The sequence below is a fragment of the Symphalangus syndactylus genome, chromosome 5 (assembly GCF_028878055.3).
Source record: "Symphalangus syndactylus isolate Jambi chromosome 5, NHGRI_mSymSyn1-v2.1_pri, whole genome shotgun sequence".
In the NCBI taxonomy this organism is placed as follows: Eukaryota; Metazoa; Chordata; class Mammalia; order Primates; family Hylobatidae; genus Symphalangus; species Symphalangus syndactylus.
The window spans coordinates 34214218-34230000 of record NC_072427.2 but is presented as its reverse complement, the minus strand read 5'-3'; the positions used below and the strand labels follow the sequence as shown (position 1 = coordinate 34230000).

The 15783-nt window shown below is 41.8% G+C and overlaps 1 protein-coding gene across 2 annotated transcripts in view; it reads left to right on the top strand.

The window, feature by feature from the left end:
- Positions 1-15783, top strand: part of THSD4 (thrombospondin type 1 domain containing 4) — a 674737-nt gene that overhangs the window by 625318 nt on the left and 33636 nt on the right. For both annotated transcript variants that reach the window (XM_055277915.2, XM_055277916.2), the window contains 2 exons: positions 1145-1420; positions 14981-15110. In XM_055277915.2, coding sequence (XP_055133890.1) covers positions 1145-1420; positions 14981-15110 — 406 coding nt within the window. The remainder of the gene's footprint in view (positions 1-1144; positions 1421-14980; positions 15111-15783) is intronic.

Below are 15783 nucleotides of genomic sequence, written 5' to 3'. Positions count from 1 at the left end.
CTCTGTTTCTCTGTCTCTGTCTCTCTCCCTTGCTCTCTCTCTCCCTTGCTCTCTCTCTCCCTTGCTCTCTGCCACTGTCTCTCTCTCCTCTCTCTCTTTCTGTCTCTCTCAAAATGTGCCCTCCTTCTCTCTCTGGGTTGGCCCCTCAGGGACATCCACTTTACGCTTGATGAAAGCCTAGGCTTTGCACTCTTGGAAGGGAAAGCTGTTGACTTCTAGCAGCTTTTGTTTTCTGTCCTGCACAAAAACAAAGCAATAACATCTAAGGACTTGGCTACTCTTTCAAACCGGAGGAGGAAGTGGAGGAATAAAGATGGAAAATCAAACACAAATTAGTATCTCAAAAAGTGACCTGTGACACCTGTGTGTATGTGTGTGTGTTACGCTTTTTTCTTTCACCAAACAATAATCAGTCATTCCTTCATGTCAGAACGTATATTTGCTGCGTTCTTTTCAAAACCTACATAGTATTCCATTTTGTACTGGGAGCATAACGTAGTTTAACCAGTACCACTGGTGAACATTTGTGTCTGTTTGTTATTTCAAATAATACCTCAGTAACCATACTTGTATATTCAGATTTATGTAAAAGAAAATATTTGCAGAACAGATGTGCTAGAAACTGAATTGCTAGGTCAAAGGGTATGTGCATTTCAAATTTGGATAGATAATGCCAGATTTCCCTCCAAAACCGTGGATCTATTTGCAGGCTCATCCACAGTGACTGGAAGTGTGTTTTCCTGCACCTTCAACAGGAGTTTAGGGATTTAAGGGTTTCGAAACTTTCCAATCTTTGGTGTTAGGTGGTGGTGTTCTTTTCATATGTATTTATGGAATTATGAGTAAAGTTGAGGACTTTTGTATGGGTTTTGGCTGTCTGTGTTTCTTTTTATGTGAACTGTCTGTGGCTCACAATTCCTATTCCTACTGCAGTGTTCGTCTTTGTCTTATTGATTTTCAAAAGTGCTTTGCATGTGAGGGAAAGCACTAGTAGGTGTCTGCTTATTTTAAACAGATGTGCTTATGTGCTGTGACTTACAAATGATCTCATGCTACACAGTCTCTAATGTCGAAGCAATTTCCTCTTTACAACTCAGGGTCGAAACTGATCCTGATTCTGTGTGTGCATGCTCACCTCTCCTAGGGGAACCCTTCAATGGCCAGATGGTGACAGAAGGCAGGAGCCAGGAGGAGGGAGAGGAGAAAGGGAGGAACGAGGAGAAGGAAGACTTGCGTGGGGAGGCCCCTGAGATGTTCGCCTCAGAATCGGCACAGACCTTCCCAGTCAGGCATCCAGACAGATTTTCTCCCCGTCGACCGGACAACTTGGTGCCACCAGCACCGCAGCCCCCACGGCGCAGCCGGGATCACAACTGGAAGCAGCTTGGGACGACAGAATGCTCCACGACCTGTGGGAAAGGTGAGCCTGTGTGGGGGATGGGTGGGTCCCTGCAGAACCCTAAGCAAGGAGTGTGTGGGTGGCCCGAGGCAGCGGTCCCCAGCTTTTTTGGCACCGGGGACTGGTTTCGTGGAAGATGATTTTTCCATGGATGGTGGCGGGGTTTCAGGATGAAACTGCCCTATTGCAGATCATCAGGCATTAGTTAGAGTCTCATAAAGAGTGCGCAACCTAGATCCCTTGCCTGCACAGTTCACAATAGGGTTCACGCTCCTATGAGAATGTAACGCCACTGCTGATCTTGCCCACCCACCAGTCACCTTCTTCTATGTGACCTGGTTCCTAACAGGCCATGGACTGGTGCCGATTGGGGGCCCCTGGCCCAAGGGACATGGCAAACCCTCACCTCTGTGAGCCTGTCTGTGAGATGGCTCATGGGTGTGACAGATTGCATTGGGGCCCTCAACACCACCCTCAGGCTTAATGATTGGCTCAAAGGACTTACAAGACCCAGAAGAGTTGTTACAATTCATCACAGTCAAAGGATAGGGATTCGAGTTAATAAAGGAAAAGGCACATTGGCAAAGTCCAGGAGATGCCAGGCACCAGCTTCCAGGTGTCCCCTCCAGCAGAGTCACACAGGGATGCACTTAATTCTCTCAGAAATGATGTAATTCAGAGGCTGAGAACACATGCCAAGTACTGCCAACCAGAGATGCTCACCCAAGATTTGGTGTCCAGGGTTTTTACTGGGGTCTCTTGTCTAGGTATGCAGCCCCCACATGAGTGACACTAGCTAATCTCCCTTTACCACCCCAGAAGCCAAACCAATACCGCGTGGCCCAAGACCTCAGGCATTAAAAAAAACACTCTTATCAGGTGGCATGTTCCAAGGGCTTAGAGGTTCTCTCTCAGGAGGTGGTCAAGGGCCTATCTTTGGCATGTGCAGGGTTTGAGCAACTCAGGCCTGCTGTGCACATATATTCATTAATAAATGGAATACACTCACATACTTCAAGATCTAAAATTTAATCTCAGAGTCAGGGTTGTGGAAGACTTACACAAATCCCAGTTGAAACTCATTCTCAAATCTCAGGATTTCAGAAACAAAACAAAACAAAACAAAACAAAAAACGTACTTAGCAGGCTTGGCGTGTTAGTTAGCTGGCTTTTACACTGACCAACACTCACAGCTCCCATACTATCCCGGTAAAATCCCAACCCTGTATTCATTCATTATTCCAACCTGATCAGCTAGGACCCCAGGGACAAACCTGAAGCCCAACAAAGTCAGCTTTATTGACCCCTCACAACAAGGGAGTCCACACACCAGAGGAAGCATGGGGTGTCTCTCCAAACAAAAGAAAAGATAGAGTTGTAGGATTTGGGAAGATACAGTTTAGGTGAAATTTAAATAAAGCAGGGTTGTTATAGGCTGAAAGCAAAACATGGCAGTGTTACAGGGGTCACATCAGGATGATGAAGTGGACCCAGGGTCCCGTTTCCTTGAAAACTCCAAAGTTAAGATAGATGTGGAATGTGGTGTCCAGAAACCCTTTATCTGACATTCCATACCAGGTTGGAAATCAATGCTGCTTCTGTTTCAAGCTGACTCATTGCAAACATACACCTATGAACTGTGTAGTTATAATTTCCTTCATATATATGATAATAGCCTCCTGTTTGTAATAAAGTCCTATTTGATCCCCTGAAACAGCTGTCCTTTGAGGGGAGGTTGCTAAAGAAACAGGAAGGCTGCATCCCCCAGGAATCTCTGCAAACTGGGGAACTGTGTGATATCCCAGAGCATTGGTTTGGGGTGTTTTTTTGCTTTGCTTTGCTTTGCTTTGCTTTGCTTTGCTTTGCTTTGCTTTGCTTTGCTTTGCTTTTTTTCTTTTCTTTTCTTTTCTTTTCTTTTCTTTTCTTTTCTTTTCTTTTCTTTTCTTTTCTTTTCCTTTCTTTCCTTTTCTTTTGGTACTGGTATCTAAGAGTACGAAGTTTGGACCCTCTCACCAAATTAGTACACTGAAAAATCTCGTGACAGCTTCTAAAGTTTTTATCTTTCTCATAAGAGCATTGGCTTAGTGGCTTTTGAGAATAGAATTTAGGTCTTTGGTTCTTCTTGGGGGCTGGAGCTTTTCCTGCCTGGAACCTCTGCAATTCCATAATGATTTGGTAACTGGAGTGTTGATTTATAGAGGTTTTATTGTGCAATTTTTATTATGCTTATACTTAATAAATGTGCAAAGAATCTGGACTGTGGATTCATTGGACCAACTTCTTTTATATACTTTGTGAGGAAAAATTAAATGCCTATAAAATATGTCTTGACAGAGGCAGAAAGCTAGAAATATTTCTGCATTAAGGCCAAAACCATTTTGGTGAGACTCTGTGATATTATAGAGGTAACCAGTATGTAACGTAATTGATATAGGAACCCGAGATCAAAATGTATTATTATTAAAATATTCTACCTTTAGGTAATGTGTGATGCCCATCAAAGGAACCAGATACACTCAGAACTAGGTGAAAACAGGGAAAGTCATAAAAAGGATGAAAACTGTCATTGTGTGGTTCTCAACCAAGGGTGCCATGTGGAGAAGATTCTCTTTCACCCTGTCCGGAGCCCATAAGGCCTTGAGTTGTGAGCAGGATGAGATGAGGGCAAACGCATGTGCTGGTTCCCTGTGTGTCCTGCAGATGCTCCCACGATCTCTCTAATGGAGCGAACTCATAACCAAACTTTCCAGTTTTTGCCCCCACAACCCATCCCCAGGCTGTGTGATCCACACTGAGGTATGGAGTTGAAATTTAAATAAAGCAAGGTTTTGATAGGCTGAAAGCAAAACATAACTGTTACTACCTCACTATATGCTAGTATCCCTCCTTTACGACACTATGGTATCTGGCCAGCAAAGTCCTGCTCATACTCCAAGCTCTGAGACCACCTCCTCTGCAAAGCCTTCCTGATTCTGCAAAGAACCGGTAGGCACTTCATCCTTGAGACCTCACAGCAATTCAGGACACATTTCTGTCCCAGCCCTGCTTGGCTTGGCTGTCTCCATGAATATACACTTTGCAACTTCTGCACCTGGCATCATACCAAGCACACAGTAGGCACGCCTGTGTTTTTTGAATAAATGAATATATCATCACCACATTTCAAATGTGGAATATATGAGCTACTAGACAAGACATAAGGGTAGATTTTACATCTTTATTGTATCCTAGATATACAAGACTATTACTGCCTTTTCCCATGTTCTGTCAACATAGCATAAAGAATGTGGATTTACCTGTTAGAAATTGAATAAGTGGCCAGGCATGGTGGCTCACACCTGTAATCGAAGCATTTTGGGAGGCCAAGGCAGGTGTATCACTTAAGGTCAGGAGTTCAAGACCAGCCTGGCCAACATGGCAAAACCCTATCTTTACCAAAAATACAAAAATTAGCTGGGCATGGTGATGCATGCATGTAATCCCAGCTACTTGGGAGGCTGAGGCAGGACAATCGCTTGAACCCAGGAGGCGGAGGTTGCAATGAGCCAAGATCATTCCACTGCACTCCAGCCTGGGCGACAGAGGAAGGCTGTCTCAAAAAAAAAAAAAAAAAAAAAACTGAACAATCTCTTTCTCTAGATTTCCATATGATTTTGTTTAATCTTCTGTCCTTTGCATTGCAGAAACACACACACACAAATACACAAGAGTGTGAGGTATGGGACTGAGCATGCACAGGACCCATTTTCAATATTTAGCCCATATACACCCATGTGTGCATGTACACACACAGACACACGCACACACACACACTTGGCATCTGCCACTCAGAATGTCTGAGGCAACATGTCTAGCTCTTCTTTACCCAGTAAATGACACCAGTTCTCAGGCCCAAGAGATACTGAAGAGGTAAACAAACCCAGGGATGTGTTGTTTCTCATCCCTCCCTTCTCTGGCAATCCTAGTTCCTTTTTCTTTCACGTGACAAGTGGCAGCAGCCTGTGGAGGCCTCTCCTTTGCTCTCTCCCAGGCAGTATTGGCACCAGACATGCAGGGTAGGTGAGGCAATGCGGAGGCACAGATGCGGAGCACATCTAATGGTCATCAGCAGTCATGGCAAGTGACCAAGAAATCCCAAACCTCCCGGCATTGTCCAAGTCACTTATGCACAGAATAAGTCCGTTCCCCTTGTGATCCCATTGTGTATTTTCACACATATCCTCGCCCAAACCCTTCTCCAGTCCTTCCTGGTGGAGCTAACCACACCACATAGTTCTGTGCTTTTCATTGTCAAATTTCCCCTTGTCTAAGTGCTTCCAGCATCATGATATCACCATCTCAGGGAAGGGCCCCGTTGCTGGCATCCAAGAGTGGTCCATACTCACACAGCCATTGATCAGGCCTCTGTCAAACTCTTGGCTTGTTTCATTTGATTCCTAGAGTTCTAAGTCTAGAGTCGTTTAATTTTTTCTTGCTCTTTATTTTATCTCTCTTCCATGATGTCCCACTGATCTCTACACTAGCCCCTGAATTCACTGACCTCATTTATTATCTGCTAATTACCCATGTACAGTTTCTCCCTTTAACCTGACATATTTCTATTTTGATCAACATGTCCACATATAAGGCAACCGAACTGATCCCGAATAGTTTTCCTGCTGCCTGAAGCCCAGCCAGTCCCTGACCTCACCACCTTGTTCCTGCTTGCTAGCAAGTAGAGGAATAATTGAATTGCAATCTTGAACAACGGGAGGTGACCAGGTGCTGTCTCCCTTTCTAAAGATATTAAAACTGACCCAAAGAAAGAAACCACTGCAGTCACTAGACTCAAGAGTTGTAGATATGGGCCAGGCGCCGTGGCTTATGCCTGTAATCCCAGTACTTTGGGAGGCCGAGGTGGGCAAATCACCTGAGGTCAGGAGTTTAAGACAAGCCTGGATAACATGGCAAAACCGCGTCTCTACTAAAAATACAAAAATTAGCCGGGCGCAGTGGCAGGCACCTGTAAACCCAGCTACTTGGGAGGCTGAAGCAGGAGAATCACTTGAACCTGGTAGGTGGAGGTTGTGGTGAGCAGAGATTGTGCCACTTCACTCCAGCCTGGGTGACAGAGCTAAACTCCGTCTCAAAAAAATAAAAAAAAAGATTTGTAGATCTGTCATTTTCCCACCTTCAGAGAGCCAGAGGGCCTCCGAGTTCATTTCCATGGAGCTGGACCATGGACAATCTCCATAAACGCCGTAAAATGTCAAGGGAAGACAAGCAGTGGCCAGGTGCTAGACAACCCCAGCAGGACCCATCTTCCCAAGGCACAGAGCATTCCTATAGGAGCCTGTATCCTTTTGATTAAAAAAATTTGATTTCTTCCTTATTTGAGTGCCAAGTGGTTGAGATAGTTCCTTTTGCTTTCCTATCCACAAACATCTAAGTGGAAAAGCTAAACCCACATGGTCTGAAGGAAAAGGAATAGGCTAAATAAGATCTTTACTTAATCCCTTAATAGCTGAGTCCCACTGCAAGCTGTGAACCATGTATTCACCTTTATAACTCTACAGTGTACTTAATGTTTGTTGAATTTAATTAAAAATCTGTTCTATTTAATGGAAGGAGATCTGTAGCTGGACAAACTTTAATTCCACAAAAGTTTTTGCATCCCATTAACTTTACAGTCAGTACTGCCTTTTACTCAGCCAATAATTGTGCTTAATTGGAACATTATTTTAAATAATGGTCTCAAGTTATAGCCACACTGTAAATTTTTTACTGCCAGGGTAATTTAAACAAACGATCGTTTCAGATTCAACACGGTCTTGCAAACTGTCAAGTTTCTTACTACCCTCTGGCTCAGTGTGTCATACAAGATAAGCTTGAAAACCCACTGAAACACTTTCATGACTGATGAAATATTGAAATGTTTATGTTAAAAGATAGCCCCTATGTTGCAGTTAAAATTGTAAGGAGTTGGAGCTTCAGAAAATATGAATGCCTGGCCAATTAGCAACAGAGATAAGACAGAGTTGTAGAATAAAGTATAGCGTTCTTCCCGGCAGGAGTTGTATACTATCCTGGACTGTGGGGAAGACAGTTATTTGTGAAGAAGCATCTTCCTATGGTTGGTTCAGGTTCAGGGGTTACATTTCTCACGTTATAAACGTCCATTAGTAATAGCTCAGTGTTGCCACCAGGTGGCAGCAGAAAGAGGAAGGCAAATTGAATCAGCTTTTTTTTTTTTTTTTTTTTTTTTTTTAATTGACAGCTAGACATTCCATTTAACAAATTCTGGCTTTTTATCGAAAATAGATGTATCCTTATTAATCCAATGAAAGTAAAACAAAAAACCTAAAATATTTATAAATATTTATAAACATTCATTCAACACCATTCAAACATTCATTCAACACAGTCATTTATTGAGCCCCTGCTACTCTCCTAGGTACTGGGGCTACAGAGATTAAGAAGTACACAAAACCACAAAGATGGGGAAAAAACAGACCAAAAAAACTGGAAACTCTAAAAAACAGAGCACCTCTCCTCCTCCAAAGGAACGCAGTTCCTCACCAGCAACGGAACAAAGCTGGATGGAGGATGACTTTGATGAGTTGAGAGAAGAAGGCTTCAGACGATCAAACTACTCTGAGCTACGAGAGGAAATTCAAAACAATAGCAAAGAAGTTAAAAACTTTGAAAAAAAATTAGAAGAATGGATAACTAGAATAACCAATGGAGAGAAGGGCTTAAAGGAGATGATGGAGCTGAAAGCCAAGTTTCGAGAACTACGCGAAGAATGCAGAAGCCTCAGTAGCAGATGTGATCAACTGGAAGAAAGGGTATCGCTGATAGAAGATGAAATGAATGAAATGAAGAGAGAAGGGAAGTTTAGAGAAAAAAGAATAAAAAGAAATGAACAAAGCCTCCAAGAAATTTGGGACTATGTGAAAAGACCAAACCTACGTCTGATTGGTGTACCTGAAAATGATGGGGAGAATGGAACCAAGTTGGAAAACACTCTGCAAGATATTATCCAGGAGAACTTCCCCAATCTAGCAAGGCAGGCCAGCATTCAGATTCAGGAAATACAGAGAACGCCACAAAGATACTCCTCGAGAAGGGCAACTCCAAGACACATAATTGTCAGATTCACCAAAGTTGAAATGAAGGAAAAATTGTTAAGGGCAGCCAGAGAGAAAGGTCGGGTTACCCACAAAGGGAAGCCCATCAGACTAACAGCTGATCTCTCAGCAGAAACTCTACAAGCCAGAAGAGAGTGGGGGCAGATATTCAACATTCTTAAAGAAAAGAATTTTCAACCCAGAATTTCCTATCCCGCCAAACTAAGCTTCATAAGTGAAGGAGAAATAAAATACTTTACAGACAAGCAAACGCTGAGTGATTTTGTCACCACCAGGCCTGCCCTAAAAGAGCTCCTGAAGGAAGCACTAAACATGGAAAGGAACAACCGGTACCAGCCCCTGCAAAAACATGCCAAATTGTAAAGACCATCGAGGCTAGGAAGAAACTATAGCAACTAACGAGCAAAATAACCAACTAACATCATAATGACAGGATCAGATTCACACATAACAATATTCACGTTAAATGTAAATGGGCTAAATGCTCCAATCAAAAGACACAGACTGGCAAACTGGATAAGGAGTCAGGACCCATCAGTGTGCTGTATTCAGGAAACCCATCTCACGTGCAGAGACACACATAGACTCAAAATAAAGGGATGGAGGAAGATCTATCAAGCAACTGGAAAACAAAAAAAGGCAGGGGTTGCAATCCTAGTCTCTGATAAAATAGACTTTAAACCAACAAAGATCAAAAGAGACAAAGAAGGCCATTACATAATGGTAAAGGGATCAATTCAACAAGAAGAGCTAACTATCCTAAATATATATGCACCCAACACAGGAGCACCCAGATTCATAAAGCAAGTCCTCAGTGACCTACAAAGGGACTTAAACTCCCACACAATAATAATGGGAGATTTTAACACCCCACTGTCAGCATTAGACAGATCAACGAGACAGAAAGTTAACAAGGATATCCAGGAATTGAACTCAGCTCTACATAAAGTGGACCTAATAGACATCTACAGAACTCTCCACCCCAAATCAACAGAATATACATTTTTTTCAGCACCACACCACACCTATTCCAAAATTGACCACATAGTTGGAAGTAAAGCTCTTCTCAGCAAATGTAAAAGAACAGAGATTATAACAAACTGTCTCTCAGACCACAGTGCAATCAAACTAGAACTCAGGATTAAGAAACTCAGTCAAAACCGCTCAACTACATGGAAACTGAACAACCTGCTCCTGAATGACTATTGGGTACATAATGAAATGAAGGCAGAAATAAAGATGTTCTTTGAAACCAACGAGAACAAAGACACAACATACCAGAATCTCTGGGACACGTTCAAAGCAGTGTGTAGAGGGAAATTTATAGCACTAAATGCCCACAAGAGAAAGCAGGAAAGATCCAAAATCGACACCCTAACATCACAATTAAAAGAACTAGAAAAGCAAGAGCAAACACATTCAAAAGCTAGCAGAAGGCTAGAAATAACTAAAATCAGAGCAGAACTGAAGGAAATAGAGACACAAAAAACCCTTCAAAAAATTAATGAATCCAGGAGCTGGTTTTTTGAAAAAATCAACAAAATTGATGGACCGCTAGCAAGACTAATAAAGAAGAAAAGACGAATCAAATAGATGCAATAAAAAACGAAAAAGGGGATATCACCACCGATCCCACAGAAATACAATCTACCATCAGAGAATACTACAAACACCTCTATGCAAATAAACTAGAAAATCTAGAAGAAATGGATAAATTCCTCGACAAATACACCCTCCCAAGACTAAACCAGGAAGAAGTTGAATCTCTGAATAGACCAATAACAGGTTCTGAAATTGTGGCAATAATCAATAGCTTACCAACCAAAAAGAGTCCAGGACCTGATGGATTCACAGCTGAATTCTACCAGAGGTACAAGGAGGAACTGGTACCATTCCTTCTGAAACTATTCCAGTCGATAGAAAAAGAGGGAATCCTCCCTAACACATTTTACGAAGCCAGCATCGTCCTGATACCAAAACCTGGCAGAGACATAACCAAAAAAGAGAATTTCAGACCAATATCCTTGATGAACATTGATGCAAAAATCCTCAATAAAATACTGGCAAACCGAATCCAGCAGCACATCAAAAAGCTTATCCACCACAATCAAGTGGGCTTCATCCCTGGGATGCAAGGCTGGTTCAACATACGCAAATCAATAAATGTAATCCAGCATATAAACAGAACCAAAGACAAAAACCACATGATTATCTCAATAGATGCAGAAAAGGCCTTTGACAAAATTCAGCAACCCTTCATGCTAAAAACTCTCAATAAATTAGGTATTGATGGGACGTATCTCAAAATAATAAGAGCTATCTACAACAAACCCACAAACCTTCAAAGAACCACAGCCAATATCATACTGAATGGGCGAAAACTGGAAGCATTCCCTCTGAAAACTGGCACAAGACAGGGATGCCCTCTCTCACCGCTCCTATTCAACATAGTGCTGGAAGTTCTGGCCAGAGCAATCAGGCAGGAGAAGGAAATAAAGGGTATTCAATTAGGAAAAGAGGAAGTCAAATTGTCCCTGTTTGCAGATGACATGATTGTATATCTAGAAAACCCCATTGTCTCAGCCCAAAATCTCCTTAAGCTGATTAGCAACTTCAGCAAAGTCTCAGGATACAAAATTAATGTACAAAAATCACAAGCATTCTTGTACACCAATAACAGACAAACAGAGAGCCAAATCATGAGTGAACTCCCATTCACAATTGCTTCAAAGAGAATAAAATACCTAGGAATCCAACTTACAAGGGATGTGAAGGACCTCTTCAAGGAGAACTACAAACCACTGCTCAATGAAATAAAAGAGGATACAAACAAATGGAAGAACATTCCATGCTCATGGGTTGGAAGAATCAATATCGTGAAAATGGCCATACTGCCCAAGGTAATTTATAGATTCAATGCCATCCCCATCAAGCTACCAATGACTTTCTTCACAGAATTGGAAAAAACTACTTTAAAGTTCATATGGAACCAAAAAAGAGCCCGCATCGCCAAGTCAATCCTAAGCCAAAAGAACAAAGCTGGAGGCATCATGCTACCTGACTTTAAACTATACTACAAGGCTACAGTAACCAAAACAGCATGGTACTGGTACCACAACAGAGACATAGATCAATGGAACAGAACAGAGCCCTCAGAAATGATGCCGCATAGCTACAACTATCTGATCTTTGACAAACCTGACAAAAACAAGAAATGGGGAAAGGATTCCCTATTTAATAAATGGTGCTGGGAAAACTGGCTAGCCATATGTAGAAAGCTGCAACTGGATCCCTTCCTTACACCTTATACAAAAATTAATTCAAGATGGATTAAAGACTTATATGTTAGACCTAAAACCATTAAAATCCTACAAGAAAACCTAGGCAATACCATTCAGGACGTAGGCGTGGGCAAGGACTTCATGTCTAAAACACCAAAAGCAATGGCAACAAAAGCCAAAATCGACAAATGGGATCTCATTAAACTAAAGAGCTTCTGCACAGCAAAAGAAACTATCATCAGAGTGAACAGGCAACCTACACAATGGGAGAAAATTTTTGCAACCTACTCATCTGACAAAGGGCTAATATCCAGAATCTACAATGAACTCAAACAAATTTACAAGAAAAAAACAAACAACCCCATCAAAAAGTGGGCAGAGGACATGAACAGACACTTCTCAAAAGAAGACATTTATGCAGCCAAAAAACACATGAAGAAATGCTCCTCATCACTGGCCATCAGAGAAATGCAAATCAAAACCACAGTGAGATACCATCTCACACCAGTTAGAATGGCCATCATTAAAAAATCAGGAAACAACAGGTGCTGGAGAGGATGTGGAGAAATAGGAACACTTTTACACTGTTGGTGGGACTGTAAACTAGTTCAACCATTGTGGAAGTCAGTGTGGCGATTCCTCAGGGATCTAGAACTAGAAATACCATTTGACCCAGCCATCCCATTACTGGGTATATACCCAAAGGACTATAAATCATGCTGCTATAAAGACACATGCACACGTATGTTTATTGCGGCACTATTCACGATAGCAAAGAGTTGGAACCAACCCAAATGTCCAACAACGATAGACTGGATTAAGAAAATGTGGCACATATACACCATGGAATACTATGCAGCCATAAAAAATGATGAGTTCGTGTCCTTTGTAGGGACATGGATGAAACTGGAAAACATCATTCTCAGTAAACTATCGCAAGGACAAAAAACCAAACACCACATGTTCTCACTCATAGGTGGGAATTGAACAATGAGAACTCATGGACACAGGAAGGGGAACATCACGCTCCGGGGACTGTTGTGGGGTGGGGGGAGGGGGGAGGGACAGCATTAGGAGATACACCTAATGCTAAATGACGAGTTAATGGGTGCAGGAAATCAACATGGCACATGGATACATATGTAACAAACCTGCACATTGTGCACATGTACCCTAAAACCCTAAAGTATAATAAAAAAAATAATAATAAAAAAAAAAAAAAAAAGAAGTTGGAGGGAGGTGCCAGGTCCCTCCTGCCCCTGGCACTGTGTGAGGACACAGCAGCGAGGCATCATCTGTGCTGCACAGAGTAAGCCCTCACCAAATACTGAATCTGCCAGGACCTTGATTTTGGACTTCCCAGCCTCCGGAACTGTGAGAAATACATTTCTTCTATTTATAAATTATCCAGCCTAAGGTATTTTATTATAGAAACCAGAATGGACTGAGCTAGCATACGAAAGACCGAAAGACACTCTTGCCACTCTGGAGATAACAAGGGTTTTAGGAGCTAAGTGACAGGAAATGGTACAAAGACTAATATATATTTTACAATATCACAGCTTCCTCAAATGTTTCCTAAAATTCCCCAGTGAAGCCACCTGGTTCTGAAAGTATCTTTGTAGGAAAGTTTTAACTACAAATTCAATGTATTTAATAGATAGTCTTTTATTCCTTTCAATATTCTTAGAATCTGTAGTGATATAATTTCTCTCATTCCTGATATTGGTAATGTTGCGTCTTCTCTCTTTTTCCGTGATCAGTCTAGCTGGAGGTTTGTAAATTTTATTGATTTCTTCAAAGAACCAGCTTTTGTCTTTGTTTTCTCGATTATTTTTCTATTCCATTGATTTTTGCTCTAATCTTTATTATTTATTTTCTTCTGCTTACTTTGGGTTTAATTTGCTCTTCCGCACCCCCCCCACACCCCCAGTTTCTTAAGATAGAAGCTGAAGTCTTTGTTTTGAGACTGTTCTTTTCCACTATGGGTATTTATTACTATCAATATCCTAAGTACTGTTATAGAGGCACCCCACTACTTTTGTGTTTTCATTTAGTGTTGTATTTTCATTTTCATTCAGTTCAAAATACTTTATAATTTCTCCTTTTATTTCTCCTTTGACCTCATGGGTTATTAAAAGTGTGTTCTTTAATTTCCAAGTATTTGGCTGGTGATTTTTACATATCTCTGTTATTGATTTCTAATGTAATTCTATTATAGTCAGAATTTCATTTGTATGACTTGAATTATTTTAAGTTTATTGAGACCTTTTTTATGGCTAAGAACATGATCTATCTTTAAAAATATTCTCTGCACCCTTGAAAATAATGTGTATTCTGATGTTGGGTGGAGTGTTCTAAAAATGTCAATTAGGCCAAGTTGTTTTATAGTGTTATTAAAATCTCCCAAATCCTTAAAAAAAAAAAAAAAAAGAAGTAGCCCTGTCCCTCAGAAGCTCACTGTCTCATGGGAAGCAGACATATGCTCAGATCATCACTGAAATACCATTGGATGGGTACTTTATTAGAAGAACATGTAAGATGCTTGCCAAAGGGGGAGGCAGCTGCTCTTCCCGCCCTTTCTTGAATCTTCTACTTCTGTGCTTCAAACTGTCCCTTAAATGTACCCGGTCTAGCAGGCTAGTTTGTCAGGCAGGTACTTTCATTCCAGTTTAATGACCTAGACAGCCTCCTCCCTCCAAAATACACATGCACATATCTACCCAAACCCAATTCTTTCTCTAGAATGAAGCTTGGCCCATTTAGGACACTTTCTCTTTGACACTTCCAGAGAAGTTTAGAAAAGTTACTATTTGTGTTCATTCTATAATCATTCCCCTGCCTAGGGATCTCTCTTTTGTAATCTTGAACTATTGTGAAGATGCTTTGTATCTGCCTTTGAGCATATTTAGACTGTGTCCACAAATAGATAAATGATTCCTTTTAGGGCAGGCTCTTCTTTGCACCCCCACAGTTCCTAGCAAAGACCTGTGAGGTAGGTGTGTGTAAACCCTCAAATGAAGGGGGAGTGTAAGTGTGTGTGTGTATATGAATTGTCCTCACTGTTTCTGTGCCCTCTTCATCAGCACCGGAATCTCTGTGCATCTCCACCCATAGCCCCGCTTTCCAGTGTGTGGGACTGTCCTTCAGACATTCTCCTGTTGTTGCAGGATCGCAGTACCCTATTTTCCGCTGTGTGCACAGAAGCACTCACGAAGAGGCTCCTGAGAGCTACTGTGACTCCAGCATGAAGCCGACCCCCGAGGAGGAGCCCTGCAACATCTTCCCTTGCCCAGCCTTGTAAGATAGCCCCTCCGTTTAGGTCGCCTATTACCAGGTCACTTCAGATCACTTATGCACAGGACCTTAGGAACAGATATAAGTCAGTCTAAATCTGATTTAGAAATATAAGACTTGGACCATGCATAAAATGCAGTCTGTTTAGCAGGCACACCTGTCTTTCAGGATGAACCCAGGAGCTGATAGCCTTTAGCAAATCAACCCACTTCTGGGAAGCTCACCCTTGGCAAAGCTGGAGCAATTAGGCTTGAGCCTGGTAAGGAAAACAAAGGAGGAAGCAAAAAATGAGAAGCCAGTGTAGTTAGTGTCGTAGGTGAGCTGTTTACAGAGAGAGGATAATGCAAGTCACAAAAATATCAGCCTGGAGAGGCCAAGAAAAGTGTCTCAGGAGAGGTCTTGAACTGTTTTGGTTTTTTGGTTTCGTTTTTGTTTTTATGGCAGAGTCTGGCTCTGTTGCCCAGGCCAGAGTGCACTGGCACTATCTCAGCAACGTCCGCCTCCTGGGTTCAAGCAATTCTCCTGCTTCAGCCTCCTGAGTAGCTGGGACTACAGGTGCACATTACCACGCCTGGCTAATTTTTGTACTTTTTGTAGGGATGGGGTTTTGCCATGTTGGCCAGGCTGGTCTTGAACTCCTGAGCACTAATGATCTGCCCACCTCAGCCTCCCAAAG